At 50.8% G+C, this 20897-nt stretch overlaps 1 protein-coding gene and 1 long non-coding RNA gene across 7 annotated transcripts in view; one reads left to right on the forward strand and one right to left on the reverse strand.

Moving 5' to 3' along the window:
• LOC127030279 (tubulin polyglutamylase TTLL13-like) overlaps positions 1-20897 on the forward strand; it is a 195500-nt gene that overhangs the window by 112106 nt on the left and 62497 nt on the right. Inside the window, 1 exon segment of the mRNA XM_050916484.1 lies at positions 17427-17744. Within this exon segment, the coding sequence (XP_050772441.1) occupies positions 17427-17744 (318 nt within the window).
• LOC127030332 (uncharacterized) overlaps positions 1-20897 on the reverse strand; it is a 136221-nt gene that overhangs the window by 57464 nt on the left and 57860 nt on the right. For 2 of the 6 annotated variants that reach the window (XR_007768362.1, XR_007768364.1), the window contains exons 2-3: positions 20015-20191; positions 15590-16312 (exon numbers count right to left, since the gene is read on the reverse strand). The exons of 2 other annotated variants lie outside the window; for them this stretch is intronic. This is a non-coding gene — a long non-coding RNA (uncharacterized LOC127030332). Of the gene's footprint in view, positions 1-15589; positions 16313-18113; positions 19309-20014; positions 20192-20897 lie in introns of those variants that run through there. 2 more of the 6 variants (XR_007768365.1, XR_007768363.1) reach the window with 2 other exon arrangements.

The following is a 20897-nucleotide window of genomic DNA, read 5'->3' on the forward strand; positions in this document are numbered from 1 at the left end:
ATCCCTCCAGCTCGGAAGGATTCTCCTACTGATGATTAGCCTATTTCTCCTTCTAGCTCCACTGTGGCTTCTGGACAGCAGGGGAAAAGTACAAGGTGAAGTGCTAGTAACCTCTCCCTTGTCCACTGACAGATCTACTGTGCCTTTGCATTTTTCTAGAAAAAGCAAAACCATTACAGGGTGATGTGCTGGTAACCTCTCCCCTGTAGGATGCTGAACCATGACTGTTTCGGGGAAGAAGAAGGAACACTCACTCCACTGACATTGCAAAGTCCAGGAATTCCTGACTAGAAAGGACATTAAGAATTGAACCTGGTGAAAAAACAAAAAATTATACACTGGCAGGAAGAAATTTGTGGAACCCATGCTTGGGAATGTGGTACTGATTGGATTTTGGGGTTTATTCTACAGGCTGCGCCTTGTGTTCTGGATAAATCCTTCAGTATGTATTGCTCTCCCTAATTGGATTTCAAATGACAGGTACCACAGGTACCTTGTTGCCCCTGCCATCTCCCCTGTTACCCTGTAATACACCCCCTCCTAGACTATTGATGTTAATGCCTTTTAAAAATATCGAGAATATTTAAATAACAGATGTAATATAGTACTACATCAAGAAAAGATGGTATTAAATATCACTGAGGCTAGGAAGGCATTGCAGTGGGATCTAGAAATTCAGTATTTCCTGAATGACCAACTGATGGCCATTCAGAGTGATCTTAAGCACCAGACTTGGCCCACTGCCCTTACAGACACATCAGGGGTACCCTCTGATCTGTGGTCATGAAAACATACTTGGAGACTTTCTGGGTGGAAGTGTAGACATTCACAGTGCTCTTTCCAACCATATGGACCGGTTAGGGGGGTGTGGGCTCCCACATACCGAATCCTGCTGGGTCCACGGGGAGGATGCATGTGGGACTGGATTATTCACTGAGACATCTGGAAAATTAGACCATCTGGTATGCCTAATTACACCCATATTCAAACAAACTGTCTCTCTCTTTGGATTAATTGCTCTCTCTCATTATTCTAGAGCTGTGTTGTAAATTAGCCGTTCTCAACTGTGGGCCCATGGCCCCCTGGACCCCAATCACCCTGCTTTGCGGGGCAAGTCTTGAGCCCCCCACATCCCGTGGAGCTCCCGAGCCCCCCCATTCCCAGCTCCATAGGGCAGAATCCTGCGCGTGGCTGAAGCCCAGAAGCCCCACACACACACACACACTTCTGAATCCTGGAGGGCCCTCCCTTCTGGGTCATGGAGTTTTTATAGCATGTTGGGGGGCTGGTGGGCTTCAAAAGAAAAAGATTGAGAACTCTCATTGTAAACGACGCTCTAGAAAGTCCATCTGGGCACCACAAAATAGTTATTAGCCCTTCTGTGATGTGCAGCAGCCAATCTCTATCTGTAACATCAATCAACATCTTGCCCCTGTGAGGTTAGATTTGGGATTTAATTTAACAGCATCTCTGATGAAATATGGCATTTCATGATCACGTCAGTAGACATTGTCCAGTGCGCACCACCCTCACCACAAGACCAGCCCTCAGAGATGTATTACTGCTGTGACTCACTCTCCTTTTTCCTCACAAAGCCACATAGTGCAGCTCTCTCTGGGCTCAGGCTGCTTCTACCACAACAAAATGCCAACTGGAGCCAGAGCAAGTTTTGAGGATACCAGGGGACAGACCCTTCAATCCTCATTCAGGTAAATTCCTTCTGACTTCTATTCTGCCTAACTAAGGGCTGCAGACATTAGTGCACAGACTGGGTCCCTCTGCCCTTACTCAGCCTGAGCAGTTACCCTGGAAATTTTAAACGAGTGCCAGCAAAACCAGTTTTCCTTAGGGGTTTCCTAGCAGGGGCTTCCTGCCTTTTCTAAGGGGTTCCCCAGCAGGGGCTTCCTGCCTTTTTCTAAGGGGCCTGCCTTTTCTAAGGGGTTTCCCAGCAGGGGCTTCCTGCCTTTTCTAAGGGGTTTCCCAGCAGGGGCTTCCTGCCTTTTTCTAAGGGGCCTGCCTTTTCTAAGGGGTTTCCCAGCAGGGGCTTCCTGCCTTTTTCTAAGGGGCCTGCCTTTTCTAAGGGGTTTACTAGCAGGGGCTTCCTGCCTTTTCTAAGGGGTTTCCCAGCAGGGGCTTCCTGCCTTTTTCTAAGGGGCCTGCCTTTTCTAAGGGGTTTCCTAGCAGGGGCTTCCTGCCTTTTCTAAGGGGTTTCCTGGGCAAGCTTATAAAGACTCCCCTGGACACAGCCTCAGGGCTGTCCATCTGAGTGGCAGCCAGGGATGGTCATGGGTTACAGGTCTTAGCTGCCGCCTGATCTGTAAAGAGAAGAGAGAGAAGGAAAAACACTTTTGTCACCATCCATCACGGTTCTCCTGTGTGTTCAGGCAGCATGTACTGAGTAGAAAGAACATTCAATGCAGGAGATGAGGGGATTGAGTTAAACTGCAGATGTCAAGTTCTCATACTTCCATTTTCAGTAACTAATCTCTTAAACCAGTGGGAATGGTATTTCTGTAGATCAGTATTGCAGTACTGCCTCATAGTCCCAGTCACAGATCAGGATCCCATTGTGCTAGGGCCTGTACAAACATAGAACAAGATGGTCCTTAACTGTCATTAATTAACACATATTAGCAGCACAACAGACAGACAAGAGGATAATAAAGCAAGCAAAAAAGTCCCCTTTGACCAGGTACCAGCATATAAACTAATATAATGCTGAGAGCCCAGTACTGGAGTGTGGGGCAGCCAAAAATGTTTTTGCTTGGGGTGGCAAAAAACCTAGAGCTGGCCTTGGACTTTATTATTTCACAGAAATGAGAAATATCTTAAAAAACATGGAGCTTTCCTTTTGGGCACTATCATAGGGATCCACTCACCTCTTGAGAGCCTCTTAGTGGCTGGGTCTGGTACCACAGTCCTTTTCTCACCCCTGGTGCACCCTGTCAGCTAACCTCAGTGAATCTTCTGTGGCTCAGGCCTGTGGCTAAGACCTAAAGGCCAAATGAACCTCTCCTGGGATAGTCAAGAACATTCCCCTTGCCCTTACTAGGGTCTCCAGCCCCAACTCTGGGTCCTTTAAATTGTGCCCTTTGTTCAATTTCTCCATAAGCATTGTTCCCTTCGTGGGGCTTACGCCACTGTAGATGGTAGGGTAACCTGGGCTTGCCCATAACTCTGTCTTCCATACCATGGACCCTATAAACAGTAACTAGACACTGCTTGATTTCAGTTCATCATTGCTTCTTCCTACCAGCCACTTTTAGCTTCACCCTCACCTCAAGGTTAAAGTTCTTAGGGACTCTCTTCCTACAAACCCAACTTAAGCAAATGCTGCCAGAATCAAACTCTGGCTATCCCCTGAATTTCTGTGGCCAGAGAGCAGCATCCTTTCTTGCCCCTCCAGTTCCTGGCAGGATCTTACCTGCTAAGGCCCTGCAGCTCCTTTTAGCTGAGCCTGACTGGCTGCTTTTCTGAGGCCTCTCTAGACAGACTCAGATTTGTGACTCTTTTCCTGGGGCAGGGTGTAATAGGACCACAGGTCCTCTCGTAAGAAGCCTCAAAGCCCAGGTACAGCCCATCACAGGCACAGATCGATTGTTTTTCTTAAAACCAGATGAACCCCTAAGATAGTTGCTTAGTATAAGTGGGAAATATGACGCAGATGTTAGAGGAAGGCTGTGGAATGGGAGGATGGTGCAGCAGTTATCATAGTAGCCTAGAACTTCCTGTGTGACCTTGGGCAAGTCACTTAGCCCTTCTGTGCATCAGTTCCCTGCCTACAAAATAGGAATGATAGTGCTTCTCTACCTCCCAGGAGTGTTGTGGAGATTCGTACGTACATACACACATATCTGAGTACTTAAACTCTGTAAATACAGTAATGAGAACCTAAGATAGATGTGAATGTATTTGTATGGTTTTTGTTTTATACTATTAGGACACTAGGTTCATTCAGAAGATCTGCTGAGCGAAACCAAAATCAGGAGCTGTTGGTTAGTATCAGCACTAGGACTTGGCAGAAGATGTCCAGGAATTTAGACTCTGTCTGTATCTCTCTCAGCCAGCACCTGTGGTTGTGTAGCTAATATAGGCAATACAAATATCAGAGAGAGAATGACTCCGAAAGGTAGAATGAAGTTCCTTGTCAGGTTTCCATATAAAGGAGGACCCAGTCTACTATCTAAAATGACAATTACTCCTATGAACTGAACTGTACAACTCCCAAAAGAAAGGCAAACAGACAATGGTCTAATGGTGAAAGTGCTCTTCAGAGCCCTGTGTCTTCCCTGGGCAAGGAAAGCTGTGCCGGTGACTCGGTGGTTTTCTGTTGGGGAATTCACCCAGGGGAGGAGGCTCTTGATGATCTCAGGTGTTATTAGTCCAGATCTTAGCAGAACTCTGGAAGGCAAAAGAAACTGCTTATGGGGTCGATTGCACACTTCAAAAATTCAGCTGCTCTGAGCAGACAGCTCTGATATCTATGGGTGGAAGCTGTGTGTTTCCACCCAGGACACCCCCCACAAAGCTATAAACTGGAGGTTCCCGCTCAGCCACTCTATTTGCTCCTGATTCCCAAGGATAAAATGATGCCTTCTAGATCTCTTACCTCACCAGCAGACACACTCCCTCAAGGTGATTCTGGGGTTTTCAAGAAGATTCCATGTTCTCTGCTTCCTGAGCACTCTCACCAGTCTCTCATTCCCACCCTTGAAAAGCACAGACTCTAATGCTTCAATAGAAAGCCTGGGGGAAGAGAGGCACAGAACTGCAGCAATCAGTCCGGTTGAGAACTTTTGGTGTAGAAGAGCCTACAGACCTTCCAACAATCACACCATGCAGAAAAAACAGCCCTTGCTTGCCTGGTAGGTTTAACAGCAAAAGAGCCTTCAGGAATTTATATGGGAGCAAGCCCGGGTCTGGCAACAACTCCCCCCAAAGTTTGCCGAGTCCTGTAACAGGAAATGGAAACCAGGCACAGGAGATCAGACTCTGTAAAATGGGACCTGCGAACAACCCTGGTGTGGTTTTGGTTACTCTTAAAGAAGCAACAGTGAGATCTCTTAGGGACAAAACAATGTGGGCCTTTCAACTGACACGTTATTTAACCAGGGAAGCACATATATGGCTCTTAGTGATTAGCAGGCAAGAGATTATGACATGATTAAGGCAGCCATGCTGGACTAGGTGAGGCCTCTCCACAGAAAAGTACTGCCAGAAATGTGGAGTTGAGATGGATTGAGGGATTAGGACTCTGTGCATTTGAACAGAAATTAAAAGATTGGGCCACTCATTGGCAAAGCCAGATACTCAAACTGTGGGGAAAATCATGGACTGCATGATTCTGGAAGTTTTTTCAGAGTCTCCCTGAGCATACCCGAGTATGGGTTACGTGGCACTAGCCAGTTAATCTGGACCCCACAGTTAAAGTTACAGAGGAATTTGCAGAGGCAGACATTCCCAAAGTGAGTCAGTGGTTTAAGGGACTAGATTTGAGAAGGACAAGAGTGTCTACAGCTGGGAAGGACAGCAAGAAGAGGGAGGAGCCTCAAGGAACTGTAGTGGAAGCTTGGCCAACAGTGTGCTTCCGACATGGATGTGAAGGACAGCTAAAAAGAGACTGTCCTAAAATGGGCTGTGGGTTTGCAAAATTTTGTGGCTGGGACAAGACTCTCATGCAGGGGAAAAAAAAGAAAGTAGCTACCATATTGGTATGCGTACGGAGGAGCTACCAAAGGGACTAATTGATATAGCTTCATCCTGTTTGCTAATCAGACAGGAGTTAGTGAAACCCCACTGGATACTTCCCATACGTAGGATCAAAACTGAATATGGGGACAATAAATTCTTCCCAGTGGCAGAGGTGACTCTGGAAATCAAGAGGAAGTCTAGGCAGAAACATGTAGGGGTAGTGGATGGAGTGCAGAAAAGCTATCAGATCATCAAGAGAGGAACGGGCTGCAAGGCAAGAAATCACGTCCTCACTGACAACAGAACTCTTATTCTTACTGTCAGGGACTCTAACCCAGACGGCAAAGTTCATTGTCTGACTGCGAGAGAGACAGGCAACACCAGCAAGGTCTGATCAAAAGCTCTTTATTGACAAGTGCATGCATCAATAGAGAGCAGCTCGTCTCCAGAGAGAACCAGCCTGCTCTTTACATTTTAGTATAAGCCTATATAGACAGTTCTGTCGCGTCATAAATTATTCACAGGAGCAACCCACCCCCTTCTTCTAACAACTAGAAACTAGACACCTTTAGTATATATGCATGCCTAAAGTTAGAAATGTGGGGGAGTTAAAAACAAACAAAGAACAAAACCAGGGAGTGAAAACAAGGAGGCTGGGAAACTAGGGCTCTTATCAGTTCTTCGAAGGAGCTACCCTAACACAGCACATCTGGTACTATGCCAGGAATGCAGCTTCTTTCTTATCTCATTTTTTCCTAGCGCTTGTGAGACATGCTGCTGCTTCTCAGTGTTTTCCACTCAGGAATTACCCACAAACCTCTGTTAGCCTGACTTTGGTCAGGTTGGCATACCTGGTTGTGTCTGCAATATCTTTATTCAGGCCTAACATTACCATACCTTACAAAGGAAGTTACAAGGAAACCACTGTGTAACTCAGAGTCTCTTCCTCTTACCTAGCAGAACTATACAATAGACCAGCTCTGTGTGATTTTCCATGCTGAGTGACTTAGGAAGGGGAATTCTGTTCTCAAGCTCTCACTGTGGGGGCGTTCGGACCCGGAGGTGGGTGGCCAGAAGGTAGGCCCCCACTGAGGCTTCCGCAAATAGGAAGTCCTCCATAAGCGAGACGGCCGCAGCCAACGTCGCTGGCCGGTGGCGGAGCACTCAGGCCCTCCCCCGAGCAGGCAGAGTCTGGACGAACTGCTCCAAGACAACCTGCTCGGTTACCTCCTCGGCCATCCTGGCCTCCAGCTGCAGCCATTGGTGACACGCCTCCTTCAAGGTCTGGGCCACCAGCTGTGGGCGGGCGCCCGCAGGGTAGGCCTGGCTCTGGAACTGCCGCCTAAAGGTCTCGTGGCTGACGTCCAAGGTGTCCAGGACCGCGGCTTTCACCCGGTCATAGTCCCTGGCCTCCTCCACCGCCAGTCTGCGGTAGGCTGTCCGGGCCCATCCCGGTCAAATACGGTGCCAGAAGAGTGGCCCATTGATCTCGGGCCCACCCCGCGACAAGGGCCACGTGTTCAAAGGTGACCAAGAAGGCGTCTTGGGGTCATTGTCCGGGCCCATCTTGGTTAGGCGCAGGGGGTGGCCGAGCATGGCCCCCCAGCACCCTCCCGCGCTGGCCCGTCGGCGGGGCGGGGTACAATGACCAAGAGCTGCTGCAGCTGGCTTCCCAGTTGCTGCACCAGCTGCTGTTGTTGCTCAAGCTGAGCCGCGTGCTGCTGCTGCTGCTGCTGTTGTTGGAGATGAGCGGCATCTCACTGTCGCTGCTGCTGGAGTTGGGCAGCATGCTGCTGCTGCTGGAGTTGGGCAGCATGCTGCTGCTGCTGCTGGGCTGCCTGCTGGCGCTCTTGGCTTTCCGCCAACAGCTGGAATAGCGCTCCATATGCATACTCCTGGCTGGGAGAGGGGTGGACCACCGCCCTCCTTCCAGCCCCTTCTCACAGAGGCGAGGGTGCAAAGTCCCTGGTCAGGTGCCACTTGTAAAGCTGTGGGACTGGGGCTCGACCCTCCCTGAGGGGCGGAGGGAGCCACGCCGGCTCGCTACACGTGCTCGGGCCAGGCAGGTCCTGGGGCAACAAAACACAAAGGTCCAAAGTTCCAGCCGCGGGTTCGGGGCTGAGCTACAATACAGAGTCAAGGGGGGAACTCAGGCAGCTCATACATCACATTATTGAAATAGCCACGTGCCAGCATGTAGAAGGGTGCTGCTGCCAGGATACCTAACTAGCCCCTGCTCAGCCAGCCCCAATCAGGGGAAATAGATTGGGGCTGGGGAGAAGTCTAGTGCCCGGCCTCTGAAACTGGCTGCACCTGTGGGCTTGCAGGTTGAAGGGCTGGGCTGATTGGGGGAAGTGGCTGCAGCTGGGGCCATGCCCCAAACTGAGCAACGGGTCCTAATAAGAAGGCAGAGAAGCCAGAGGCAGCAGAGTAGTCTCTCTCTGACTTGAGAAGGAGACAGGCCTTGCTGCGGGGGAACTCACCCAGGGAACCTAGAGGGAGTAAGAGCTGTTGAAAGGCCTTAGGAGCTGGGAAGCTCTAGGCCAGGAACTCCCCAGTCTACAAGGCCTAGTTCTAGGGCTCCTAGGTATTGGACTTGCAGAGGGGCAGCCGGAGGGTGGGTAAAGGCAGCCAGTCCAAACCCCTTGTTGCCTGTGATGATTGGCTGAAACACAGTAGTCTGCCCCAGGCTGATGACAGGTTGCCCAGTGTAACTAAAATAAACTCTTCAGGCAGCTTCCATGGTTTCACATGACACTGCAGCTCATACATCACATTATTGAAATAGCAGCGTGCCAGCATGTAGCAGGGTGCTGTTGCCAGGATACCTAACTAGTCCCTGCTCAGCCAGCCCCAATCAGGGGAAATAGATTGGGGCTGGGGAGAAGTCTAGTGCCCGGCCTCTGAAACTGGCTGCACCTGTGGGCTTGCAGGTTGAAGGGCAGGGCTGATTGGGGGAAGTGGCTGCAGCTGGGGCCATGCTCCAAACTGAGCAACTGGTCCTAATAAGAAGGCAGAGAAGCCAGAGGCAGCAGAGCAGTCTCTCTAAGGGTACGTCTACACTACAGCATAATTTCGAATTAACTTAAACCGGTTTTATAAAACTGATATTATAAAGTCGATTTTATGTGTCCACACTAGGCACATTAATTCGGTGGTGTGCGTCCATGTTCCTAGGCTACCATCGATTTCCAGAGCGTTGCACTGTGGGTACCTATCCCATAGTTCCCGCAGTCTTCCCTGACCCTTGGAATTCTGGGTTAATACCCCAGCGCCTGATGGGGCAAAAATCATTGTCCCGGGTGGTTCTGGGTACAGCCTCACCCCTCCCTTCCTGAGGGCAGCAGACAGCCATTTCGCGCCTTTTTTACTGGGTGAACTGAGCAAACGCCATAGCACAGCAAGCATGGACCCTGCTCAGCTCAATAGCACAATCGTGGATGTTGTAAACGCCTCATGCATTCTCGTGCTGTCTGTGGTGAACCATGAACTGCAAACGCAGGAGAAGAGGCAGCTACGGCAGCGCGGCGACGAGAGTGATGAGGACATGGACACTGATTTCTCCCTAACCGCGGGCCCCAGCGCTTTGGAGCTCCTGCTGGTAATGGGGGAGGTTCTACCCATTGAACGCCGATTTTGGGCCCGGGAAGCAAGCACAGACTGGTGGGACCACATAGTTTTGCAGGTGTGGGACGATTCGCAGTGGCTGCAAAACTTTCGCATGCGTAAGAGCACTTTCTTTGAACTTTGTGACTTGCTTTCCCCTGCCCTGAAACGCCATAATACCAAGATGAGAGCAGCCCTCACAGTGGAGAAGCGAGTGGCAATAGCCGTCTGGAAGCTTGCAACGCCAGACAGCCACCGGTCAGTCGGGAATCAATTTGGAGTGGGAAAATCTACTGTGGGGGCTGCTGTGTTGCAAGTAGCCAAAGCAATCATTAAGCTGCTGCTACGAAAGTTTGTGACTCTGGGAAACGTGCAGGTCATAGTGGATGGCTTTGCTACAATGGGATATCCCTATCTTGGCACCAGAGCACCAGGGCACCCAGTACATAAACCGCAAGGGGTACTTTTCAATGGTGCTGCAAGCACTGGTGGATCACAAGGGACGTTTCACCAACATCCACGTGGGATTGCCAGGAAGGGTTCATGACGCTCGCGTCTTCAGAAGCACTGTTCTGTTTAAACAGCTGCAGCAAGGGACTTACTTCCCGGACCAGAAAATAACAGTTGGGGATGTTGAAATGCCTGTCCTTATCCTGGGGGACCCAGCCTACCCCTTAATGCCATGGCTCAAGAAGCCATACACAGGCAGCCTGGACAGTGGTCAGGAGCTGTTCAACTACAGGCTGAGCAAGTACAGGTACCTGCCGTGGCCAATAGAAAGGGGCAGCATGTCCGGGGACTTCGGCAGTTCAGCAGGGGCCTTTCACTCCCTCTCCTTGAATTCAGCGGCAGTTCAATCGGGTGTTGGTGTGTGTTTCTTTGCCACATGGGGTGGCAAAAAATGCTGGAGCCAGCCCTGTGTGGCAGAGCCAGCGGTTGAGCAGTGAGCACCTCCTGGCACGTTGGAAAGTTGGTGCCTGTAGCTCCAGGCTGGAGTCAGTGTCTATACAAGGAACCGCATATTAACTTCTGAAGAGACGCATGTGGCTCTGGAGCACAGATTGGCCACCTCTGATCTAGACCATCCCTGATAGGTGTTTGTCTAACCTGCTCTTAAGAATATCCAGTGATGTAGCCCGTAAGAGCTGACGTACCGGGTAGAGACACCCTCACTGGAATCCCTCTGCTGTCTGCAGCTTCAGCCCAATCTGCCTCTGCATGGCCTCCTGCCTCCAGGCTATCTACCATCTTGAAAGATCCCCCAGCCCTGTACTAAATCTTCACAAAGAAATCATTGGCCTATAGGAACCTAAAACAACCCTCACTACCAAGCAGATCCTTTCCTGCGGGAGTTGTTACCGGGCTCTTGCACCCTAGCATGCCAGGCTGCCATCCCACATACACTGGATTCAGTTCTCTGATCCTTTATTTTCCCCACGGGGCTAATAAAGCTTCATCAGCCCCAAAGTTAAAACTGTACCGAACTTTTGCCCAGAATGACTGGAACAATCACATACCAGAAATGGAAATGAGTCCTGGCCCCTTGGACAGATGCCAGCAGAGAGCTCCCTTCCCTATGATACCTCCATCCATCCATCCTGCATTCCAAACCCGCTCTAGGTTGCTCTTCTCCCTGTTCATCAATAGGGTCAGTAGCGAGCTCCCTACTATCAATGGCTTCAGGCTATAGGGTTTATAAACGCTTGGGCTGATTTCTCTCAAAGCTATAATGGCTCCATTGCAGCTGGATTTGGGAACAGAAGTTTAGCATTGCAGTGGGCAGGCATGTGTATGTGGGGGGCACTGCTGCCTTCTTCTGGATGGCATTAGAACTGTTCAGTCATGTGTCATGACCCCAGTACTGCTGACAGCTGATGGGGATTCTCCTGTAGCCTGAGTGGTGAGGGGCTGGGCTTCTGAACCTGGAAGATCTTAGCTCTGTCACTGCAAAGTTCTGATTGTTCATGGTGAGCAGCAAAATGACAACTGTGAAGTCCTGCTTAGCCACAGATTTGTTACAGACTCGGGTTTCCTAGGTGCAGGATGACTCATTTCACCAGATGATGGAAGCTGAGGCTGTCACATGGCTGGCACTTAACCTGGGCTACTTCTGAGCCACCTCTCTGGACGCAGCAGTGCTGTTCTCTGTGCTCTAAGGCCATGTGGATTCAGGGAGACCCCTATTACCCTCTTAGTATCACTGCCACTTCGCTGCTCACTTTCAGAACTTTCTTCTTAGGATCAGTCTCTATGAGAATTTAGTGTAGCTTCCCTGGCTTCAGGGAGTCCATTTAAAGGCTACTTTTCTCCTGAGATACCATGGGCATTGCAGCTCTCCAGAGATACTGTCCTGCTCCTTCACAGCTGCCTCCATCCAACCCCAGTACCTCCTAAAGTGCAGAACAGGACCCCCAGCTGCAGAAACGACCTCTTTGCACACCTCTCCCCCACACACTCAGTTGCTGCACTGAGCTGAGCCAGACCAGAGACTGAATATAGCCTTGAAAATGTGGCCCATCTTCATAACACCAAGCACGAGAAATTGACTTCAGGAGAAGCTATTTGCTAGGGTTAAAAATTCAGCCACTGATGGGTTTTTCCCCCTAGCCTCCCACCATAGCCAACCTCACCTGGCCTTTGAGACTCCTGAGAACCACAGGTATAGGGCCAGTGAGGTTTCTTGGCAAGGAAAATGTCCGACTGATTCATGGCTGTGCATCCGGACAGCCCCTTGTGAGCCTAGCACTGGAAGCTTTGGGACCACCTGTATCAAGTTTGCTCCAAGAGCCCAAGCTAGCGTATTGACAGAAGAGCTCTCTCAGGAGGTCAGGTATTTGGTGGGAGGGGAAAAACATGTTGGAGCGCTATGACCAGTATTTAGGATAGGGACTATGGAGTTCACAGTGCTGCTACGTGAGGCCACCTGACATTGTGACTGTGGTCACAGCAGCTCAGGCTGTTGATGAGTCTATGGATTAGACTTGGTTCACACCTAAGTTAGGTCAGCACGTTGCCCTGTGGTAGGCCACACTCCTGCGTGACATCGCCATGGCAACCTAACCAACACGGTGGATGCAGCTGTGTTAACAGAAGAATGCTTCCGTCGCTGAAGCGCCTGTCTGATGGGGAAGTGGTGTCCTACACTAATGAAAACCCCATTTCTGTTGGTGTTGGCTGTGTCTATACCACTGCGTTATACTGGCCTATACACCGACAGAGCTATGCCGTTACAGCCCCCCTTTACTGTACATGTACCCATAGGGTTAGATACCCATTATGATTCTTTTAAGCATGTTGAGCTTGATTGATTGGAACAGGGGTGCAGGAAGGATTAAACTGGAGCCACGTCTCCAGCTGTGCTGAGTGGGAAATCGAGGCCTGGGGCCTAACTCTTTAGAGTGCACGCAGCTAATCATCCGAGGTCCCTGGAGCGCACTATCAATGCCTTTTGAACAGGGTTCTCTCTTCGTTGCAGAATATGGCCCCGAGGAGAACGCAGCAGGTGGGGGCAGGGAGGCCGTCCACGGAGCAAGCCTACATCTCCAAGGTGGTTCTGCTGGGGAGCACGGCCATGGGAAAATCAAGCACAGCCTTCCGCTATGTGAAAAATGACATCAGGGAATCCATGACCACTGTGGGATGTGAGTGAGTGGCAGCAATGACCAAATCCTTTGGTGTAACGCAAAGGGCCTGATCTGCGTCTCCTTTGTAGCAGGAGTGTCTCTGCTGAAGTCAGCGGAGCTACGCTAGTGTGAAGTTTGGTTTTGCTTAAGCGCTCAGGCCAAGCAGAGAAGCAGCAGGACGTCACTCAGGAGGCAGGGTTAGGGGCTCCAGCTGGCAGCTCTGGCGGCTAATGGAATATGACCCAACAGACCCCAACTTTACAGCCCGTGAGCACGGGGTTAGTTTGGTTTCTCAGCTCAGGCACAGGATTGACAACTGAGATACGAAAAAGTCTGGTTAAGGTAGCGCAAGCTGTGCAGGCTGATGTGCCCATTTTAAAAGCTGGGCCTTGTCTGATGCTGCTCTTCAGAGCTGGGTCTTTAGGCACCAACCTAAGAAGCACGTCTGGGTGTCAGAAAAACAGACGTAACACTCTGTTCTGCCCTGTTTGGGACGGAGGACAGAGGACGTATGACAATGGAGCCTCCAACAGATGACATTTAAAAGGCTATCTTCCCAGACTCCCAGCAGCTCTGCCCATTATATCGCTCCACTCAGTCTAATCACAGCACCTCATCTAGCCTCCCCAATGTGATCAGCAAACCTGCCTTTGACATTTTCCTGGTGTTTCAATAGAAACCCACTCACACTAAAACTAGGTGAAATTTCAGCTGAAGATTTTTACTGAAAAAGCTGCAGATCTAGGGACACCACCACATTTTATGGGGCGGTGCAGGAGGGGGACATGTTGGGGGGGGCACTGTGGGGGTTGGGGCTGCCAGTGGCTGGGGGCATGCTGGAGGTGTTGACAGGGGTCGAGGTTCCAAGAGATTGCAGGCGTGTTGCAGGGGGTGGTGGAAGTCTATCATATCCCCCATTATCCGTCTCTTTTAGAAGGCAAATAGTCGCAGTCTTTTCAATCTCTCCTCATACAGAAGCTGTTCCATCCCCCTAATCATTTTTGTTGCCCTTCTCTGAACCTTTTCCAATTCTAAGGTATCTTTTTTTGAGATGGGGCGACCAGAACTGTACACCCTGTTTGAAATGTGGGCATACCATGGATTTAGCTAGAGATATTCCTCTCCTAATGATTCCCAATATTCTGTTTGCTTTTTTGACGGCTGCTTCACATTGAGTGGATGTCGTCAGGAAACTATCCACAATGACTCCAAGCTCGCTCTCGCTCTCTCTCGTTATTATGCTAAGTCCATACACAAGGCGGCTATAAATTATGTCAAGTCCAGGCCTCTCCTTGCAGAGCAGTAACAGCTAATTGAGACTCCATCATTTTATCTGTATAGTTGGGATTGTATTTTCTAATGTGCATTACTTTGCATTTATCACCATTGCATTTCATCTGCCGTTTTCTTGCTCCTCACCCAGTTTTGTGCGATAATCGGCATTGGGCTTAACTAGCCTGAGTGATTTTGTGTCGCCTGCAAAGGTTGCCACCTCACTGTTTACCCCCTTGCCCAGGTTATTGCTGGGTGTGCTGCACAGCGCTGGTCCCAGGACAGATCCTTGGGGGGCCTCACTAGTCACCAGTCTCCCTTCTGAAAACAGACCATTCCTTGCTGCAAGGCATGCTGGGAGCTGTTATTTCCGCCCTTAAGCGTTGCCCCCTTACCTCAGCCAATCAAAGGCCAGTTCACCTTCCCCTGGAGCCTATCGGAGCCAGGCCAGCCAATCGATCACGTGACCGGCGGCTCCCTCTCTGTAGCGTGGGGTGGCGGGCTGTGTTCTGACCCCGCCCCCAGTGCTGGTTACCCAATAGGGGCGGGGTCTTTCGTCGCCATGGAGACAGCGTCAGGGCCTGTGGGAGCCGGAGGAGGCGCGGTTGCCCCAGGGGGCCCTCGCCCCGCCCGGATGCGGCCTGGAAACCGGGCGGGGCCGAACAGGGACGACGCCTTGGGCAGGTCCCACCCTTGGGGGACGGAGGGAGGAGAGAGCAGGGGCGGAGCAGCTCCCCTTGGGCAGGGCCCCCTGGGGGGGCAGGATCCCATCCTGGGGGAGCAGAGAGTGGGGCAGGGCCCCCTGGGGGGGCAGGATCCCATCCTGGGGGAGCAGAGGGTGGGGCAGGGCCCCCCTGGGGGGCAGGGTCCCATCCTGGGGGAGCAGAGGGTGGGGCAGGGCCCCCCTGGGGGGGCAGGATCGCATCCTCGGAGAGCAGAGGGTGGGGCAGGGCCCCCTGGGGGGCAGGATCGCATCCTGGGGGAGCAGAGGGTGGGGCAGGGCTGCCCGGGGGGGGGGCAGGATCCCATCCTGGTGGAGCAGGGGGTGGGGCAGGGCCCCTCCCTGGGGTGGGATGACTCTATCCTTGGGGGAGCAGGGGAAGGGGCAGGGCCCCCTGGGGGGAGGAGCCCATCCTGGGGGAGCAGGGGATGGGGGGCAGGGCATTGCAGGAGTTAGATCTCCCTTCTGGGTGCGGTGGATCATCTCAGGGAGGAGTAGGAGTGGTGATGGGCCTTGATGAGGGGACCTGGCCCTGCTTCCGTGGCCCACTGCCCAGCTGGAGCCACACTCCTGGGCTGTCCTAGCAGTCAGTCTCCTGTGGTGCTGCTGGTCACTGATGTTAGGCCTTACCCATACACCTGGCACACCCTTCTGCCTCACCTGGGAGGCTGGGGCGCCCTCCAGTGGCTCCGTCATATAGTTCTAGGAAGCACACTGGGCTGTGCAGTTACCTTCCGTATGACAAGCGAGGCCTGGGGTGCATTAGGACTGGCTGCTGGCCCATCACAGAGAAAGTACCTGCATAGTCCCAGGGTGCTGCAGAGGGAAGCCAGTCTGTCTTTCTGTTATATTTCCAGGGTGCCCATTGCTGTCGTACCTACGAACCGTGTTCAAGTGACAGCATAGGCCTCATAACCCTCTGTTACACTGTTTCCTTTGTGCATGCCCAGGCTAATGTAATGGCAGATTTTCCTTGCCCGTGACTGACATTGCTGCCTGTCAGCCAGCACATGGTGGCATTCTAAGTATAAGGAGCTGCAAGCAGTCAGCCTTGTCCTAAATCCCCACTGACCTTCTGCCAGTGAACAGTGCAGTAAGCTGGCTTGTGTGCACCACTACACTCCCAGATATGTTAAAGATGCTTATGTGTAAGCATAACCTGAACTCAGAGCCCCATATCACACCATGCCAGACTGGCCTCATAGGCATTGCTGGTCATTATAAAGGTCGTTTATTTCCACATAAATCATTCCAATTACCTTGGACTTGAATGGAGGGTGGGGCTGGGACTTGCATGTGTGGCTTGTCCAAGCAGCAGCTCACTGACCATAACACATTCCCATCCGACAGTGCATCTGGCTAAGCATTCAGCGGTATTCTTGGGATCTTAGGAAACTTCCTGAAAAAGGGGAAAGTAAAGATCAGGTGGCTGTGGGTAGACACATCCCTCATCCAAGGGAGTGAGTGCGAGTGTGGAGCCATGGAAGCTGTAGAAGAATGGACGGTGACTGGCGCAGATGTTTGCACTGGAAAGCTATTGTGCCAAAAACTGTTAACTGGGAGGGCAATGGGGGCCAAACGTTAGACGACATGACTCTAAGCCTGTCAGTTTGTGTGTGGCAATTTAACGGTGTATAAAAATAATTAGTGACACGGTATTAAGCAGGGTTTCTCAAATGGGTCACCGCTTGTGTAGAGAAAGCCCCTGGTGGGCCCGGCCGGCATGTTTACCTGCCCCGTCCGTGGCTCCGGCCAATTGCAGCTCCCACTGGCCGCAGTTCGCTACTCCGGGCCAATGGGAGCTGCTGGAAGCAGCAGCCTGTACATCCCTCAGCCCATGCTGCTTCCTGCAGCTCCCATTGGCCTGGAGCAGTGATCCATGGCCAGTGGGAGCCGTGATCGGCCGGACCTGCAGATGGGGCAGGTAAACTCACTGGCCTGGCCCACCAGGGGCTTTCCCTACAGAAGTGGCGACCCCTGTTTGAGAAACCCTGGTATAAAGGGTCACCCTTTGCCCTATACGCTGCCTACATGCAGTAGTTTCTAAAGAGAGGGACAACACAGTCAAGCGTCAAGCCTCTTAGGTATTTTGGAGGTACAGGAGCTCTGTTGTGGAGCTAGAAAGGTCTCCTGGGGCTGCTTGTTAGATTAATCACACAGGTGAGTCTTCCCTAGAAATAGCCCCAGGTAGAGCTCCTGAAAGAGTCTAATCTGATCTTCAGTGTGACCTCTGTTACCTGGCATAGAGCAAAAGGAAAGGGAAAAAGAACAGCTGCTGTGGGTGGAAGGCTTGCTGGGGAACCAGGGCAGAGAGAGACAAGGCTGACTCCCTGGGTCATTGCCAGGGTAGGCCAGGAGAAAAGGGCAGACAGGTAAAAGAGAAAGGACTTGCCTATGCCTGGGCCTTGGCTGGGGTTGGGACACTCTGATGTTAGCTGGCGCTGGTACAAGCTGTAGTTCAGGTTGTCTTGCACATGACATACTGACTAGTTCCTTCATATGCAACTTGTAAGAGCAGCTAACAGAATGAAGATGAACTCCAATGACAGCAGCGAATCAGAGAATGATACTGAGGAAGAGGAGGAGGAGGAAGAAGAGTTTGCAAATGAACACATTAAGAGACTGGGTGGAGGAAGTAAAGATATGCGGCAGGATGGCACACTTCAGGAGGGAGCTTTTGAGACAGAGGACACATGCCTAGGGCACAAGAGTAAACACAGTTCAGGTGGGAAAAGTGATCTGGCGACGGTCTCACTGATCGATCTGGAAGAACAAATGGCAGAAGACTATGAAGCAGAGACCACTCCAAGAAAGAAAAAGAGAAAACACAGGTGAGTTTCCTGATCGACCTCCTCTGCCTTCTACTTTCTTGTGTTCCTCAGGCTGTCGTCTAGGCCTACCAGACCTCACTGTCCCACTGAACCCAAAGAGGAGCCATCAGAGGCTGTGTGGCCAGCTGCCCATTGCGTTTTGATTGACTGTTTCAGGGGCACTCAAAGGCCCCTTATCTCAGGCTGGAATGTGACATGCTGAGAATGTTACCTTTTCAGGTGTCATTACTGTGGCTGCCCAGTGCCCCACACCCCTAGGCTTCCAGTCGGGTGCCAGATGTACCACAGCTCAGAGGCAAACACTGTAGATACTTCAGCATCTGGGCCTTGTAGGCACTAGCCCTGGTGGTCCGACATGGCTAATGTGAAAGGGTATGTTTCTAGGGCTGGCAGGAAAGTTTGCAGATACGCTATCTATAGAGACTTGGGCCATTAGAATGCAAAGTGTCTGGTAGCGGGTCTTGTTTGGGCCCTGGGGCTGTCCAGTCAGGCGTCAAGACTCATCAGTATGACAGTAAGACACACGAGGTAATTGTGTGCAGCAGTTAGTTTATGTTAGTTCACTTTCTCTGCTCAGCACTGTTGAGGCCTCAGCTGGAGCACTGTGTCCAGTTCTGGGCCCCAAACATTAAGAAAGAAGTGGACAAGTTGGAATGACTCCACAGGAGAGCAACAAAAGTGATAAAAGGTTTAGAAAAACTGACCTATGGGGAAAGGTTAAACAATGTATGTTTAGTCCTGAGAAAAGGAGAGAGAGAGAGTGTGTGTGTGTGTGTGGGGGGGGGATCTGATCACAGGCTTCAATTATGTTAAGAGCTGTTATAAAGAGGATGATGATCAATTGTTCTCCATGTTCACTGGAGATAGGACAAGAAATAATGGGCTTAATCTGCAGCCAGGGAGATTTATGGTAGATATTAGGAAAAACTTTCTAACTATAAGGGTAGTTAAGCTCCAGATCAGGCTTCCAAGGGAGGTTGTAGAATCTCCATCACTGGAGGCTTTGAAGAGCAGGTTGGACAAACACCTGTCAGGGCTGGTCTAAGTTTACTTGGTCCTGCCTCAGCACAAGGGGTTGGACTAGATGACTGTTTGAGGTTGGCTCCAACCCCACATTTCTATCTTCTTCTTAGCATATGCACAACATGTCTCAGGTGGCCCATGACCAGCACTCATCATCAGTTTGGGCCACTGATTGGATCATTAGCTTCCCTGGCTTGGGCTGGGTACTGACGGGGAGTGCATCATGAATGCTGATTCATGACTCCAACTTAATGCCTGTGGGGTGCCCCCTAGAGTCCAGTCTCTGTTCCAGTCAAATAGGTGTTTGCAGGGTTCCAAGTCAAGCTCAGTTAGTGGCTCTTACTGGGGCTCCAGTGCCCTGGGTTCCTGCCCAGCTGCTGTTCCTCCATGAGTACCATACAGACCTGCACACAGGTGTATCATCTGGCAGTCTGACTGTTCCACACACGTCTCTGTCCACAGAGTCTGGGGCTTCTCTCCTGCTGCTGTGCAGCTCCCATTCCCAAAACAGAACCTGGCAACATCCTGGTTCAGGACCTGCCTAGGGGAAAGGGAAGTGCAGTGGGAGGGGGTTGATGGGAATTGTTGTTTCCTTCTTTGGGAAGCCTGTGTGATGGATCTGCATCCAGTCAGCTCTGGATGGACCATTGCATGCATGTTGTGACCTGTCAAGGCTCTGGCTGCCACCTCTATGCTGAAGATGAGGGCAGTTGCAATCTGCTCTATTTTATGCACATCAAAGGCCAGATTGCAAAAATGGTGCACACAGAAGTGTATGAACAACTAACCAGTTACCTGCTTGACTGACAATTGGTACGCATGAATTATGCCGATGTGTTTTTGCACAAGCAGTTCTGAAAATCTGAGTCTGAAGTGGGCAAAGTTTGGGCATTACCACTGGGGCATCAGGGAACAATTTTTACCTAATTTATTCTAGAACTTCTGTCCTCAAATGCAAAGGGAGAAACAGATATTATCCCTTGTCAGAAATGTTCAGTTAGCTTGTTTATTCATATGAAAAACAAGCATTTGGTGAGTAGTGGCCAGGGAGAACATGTGTGCCAGGTCTCAGCCACTTACCATCAAACACCCTTCAAAAAAGGTCAGACAAAAGTAGAATGAATAATGGGCAGCTCTGAATTTTGGGGCCTGGAACTTATTAGGGTATTTGGAGGATGTTCAAAATCAGAGAAGGAATCTCGAGTCACTCAGATTCCCCTAATGAGAAATTCCAAATGGGAATCCACCTTCCATTCCTTGCTCCAGGCCTGTCCGCCCTGTGCTGGGACCAGAGCAGGTTTGTTGAGTGCTCCTGTGCAGATAGACATTGTTCAGTCACCATGGTTGCACAAGTCGCTGTGTATGGGAAACCAAATGCACATAGTAGGGAAGTTTGGGCTGTGATGACATCATGTCTCTGGGATCTAGAATTCACAAAACAAAATCTGCAAAATGTTTCTTTAGTTCTATCATCCTAGCTGGCCTGGGAGCTGCCATCTAATGGCAGCACAGGGGCTGCCCAGCCTAGGAGGACAAGGGATGGGGCCTGTCATGGTACAATTCCCCACTCTGAACCTTAGCGTCCAAAAGATGGAGTACCAGCATGAATTCCTCTAAGCTCAGTTACCAGCTTAGAACCTGTAGCGTTGCCACCAACCAGGAAATCCAGTGCCCGGTACACTCTGGTCCCCCAAAAAACCTTGCCTGGGGACCTCCAAGACCCAGATCCTCTGGATCTCAACACAAGGAAAGTAAACCCTTTCCCTCACTGTTGCCCCTCCCAGGCTTCCCCTCCCTGGGTTACCCTGGAAGATCACTGTGATTCAAACCCCTTGAATCCTGAAACAGAGAGGAAAATGCGCCTTCCCCCCTCCTTCTCTCTTCCCCTCCCAGATTCTTCCTGAGAGAAAGTAATCCTGGCACAGAGAGAAATCAGCCTCTCTCTCCCTCTTCCCTCCTTTCTCCCCACCAATTCCCTGGTGAATCCAGACCCAGTCCCCTGGGATCTCACCAGAATTAAAAAAAACAATTAGGTTCTTAAACAAGAAAAGCTTTTAATTAAAGAAAGAAAAACAGTAAAAATGATCTTGTAAATTGAAGATGGAATATGTACTGGGTCTTTCAGCTATA

Source organism: Gopherus flavomarginatus, chromosome 10 (assembly GCF_025201925.1).
Source record: "Gopherus flavomarginatus isolate rGopFla2 chromosome 10, rGopFla2.mat.asm, whole genome shotgun sequence".
Lineage (NCBI taxonomy): Eukaryota > Metazoa > Chordata > Testudines > Testudinidae > Gopherus > Gopherus flavomarginatus.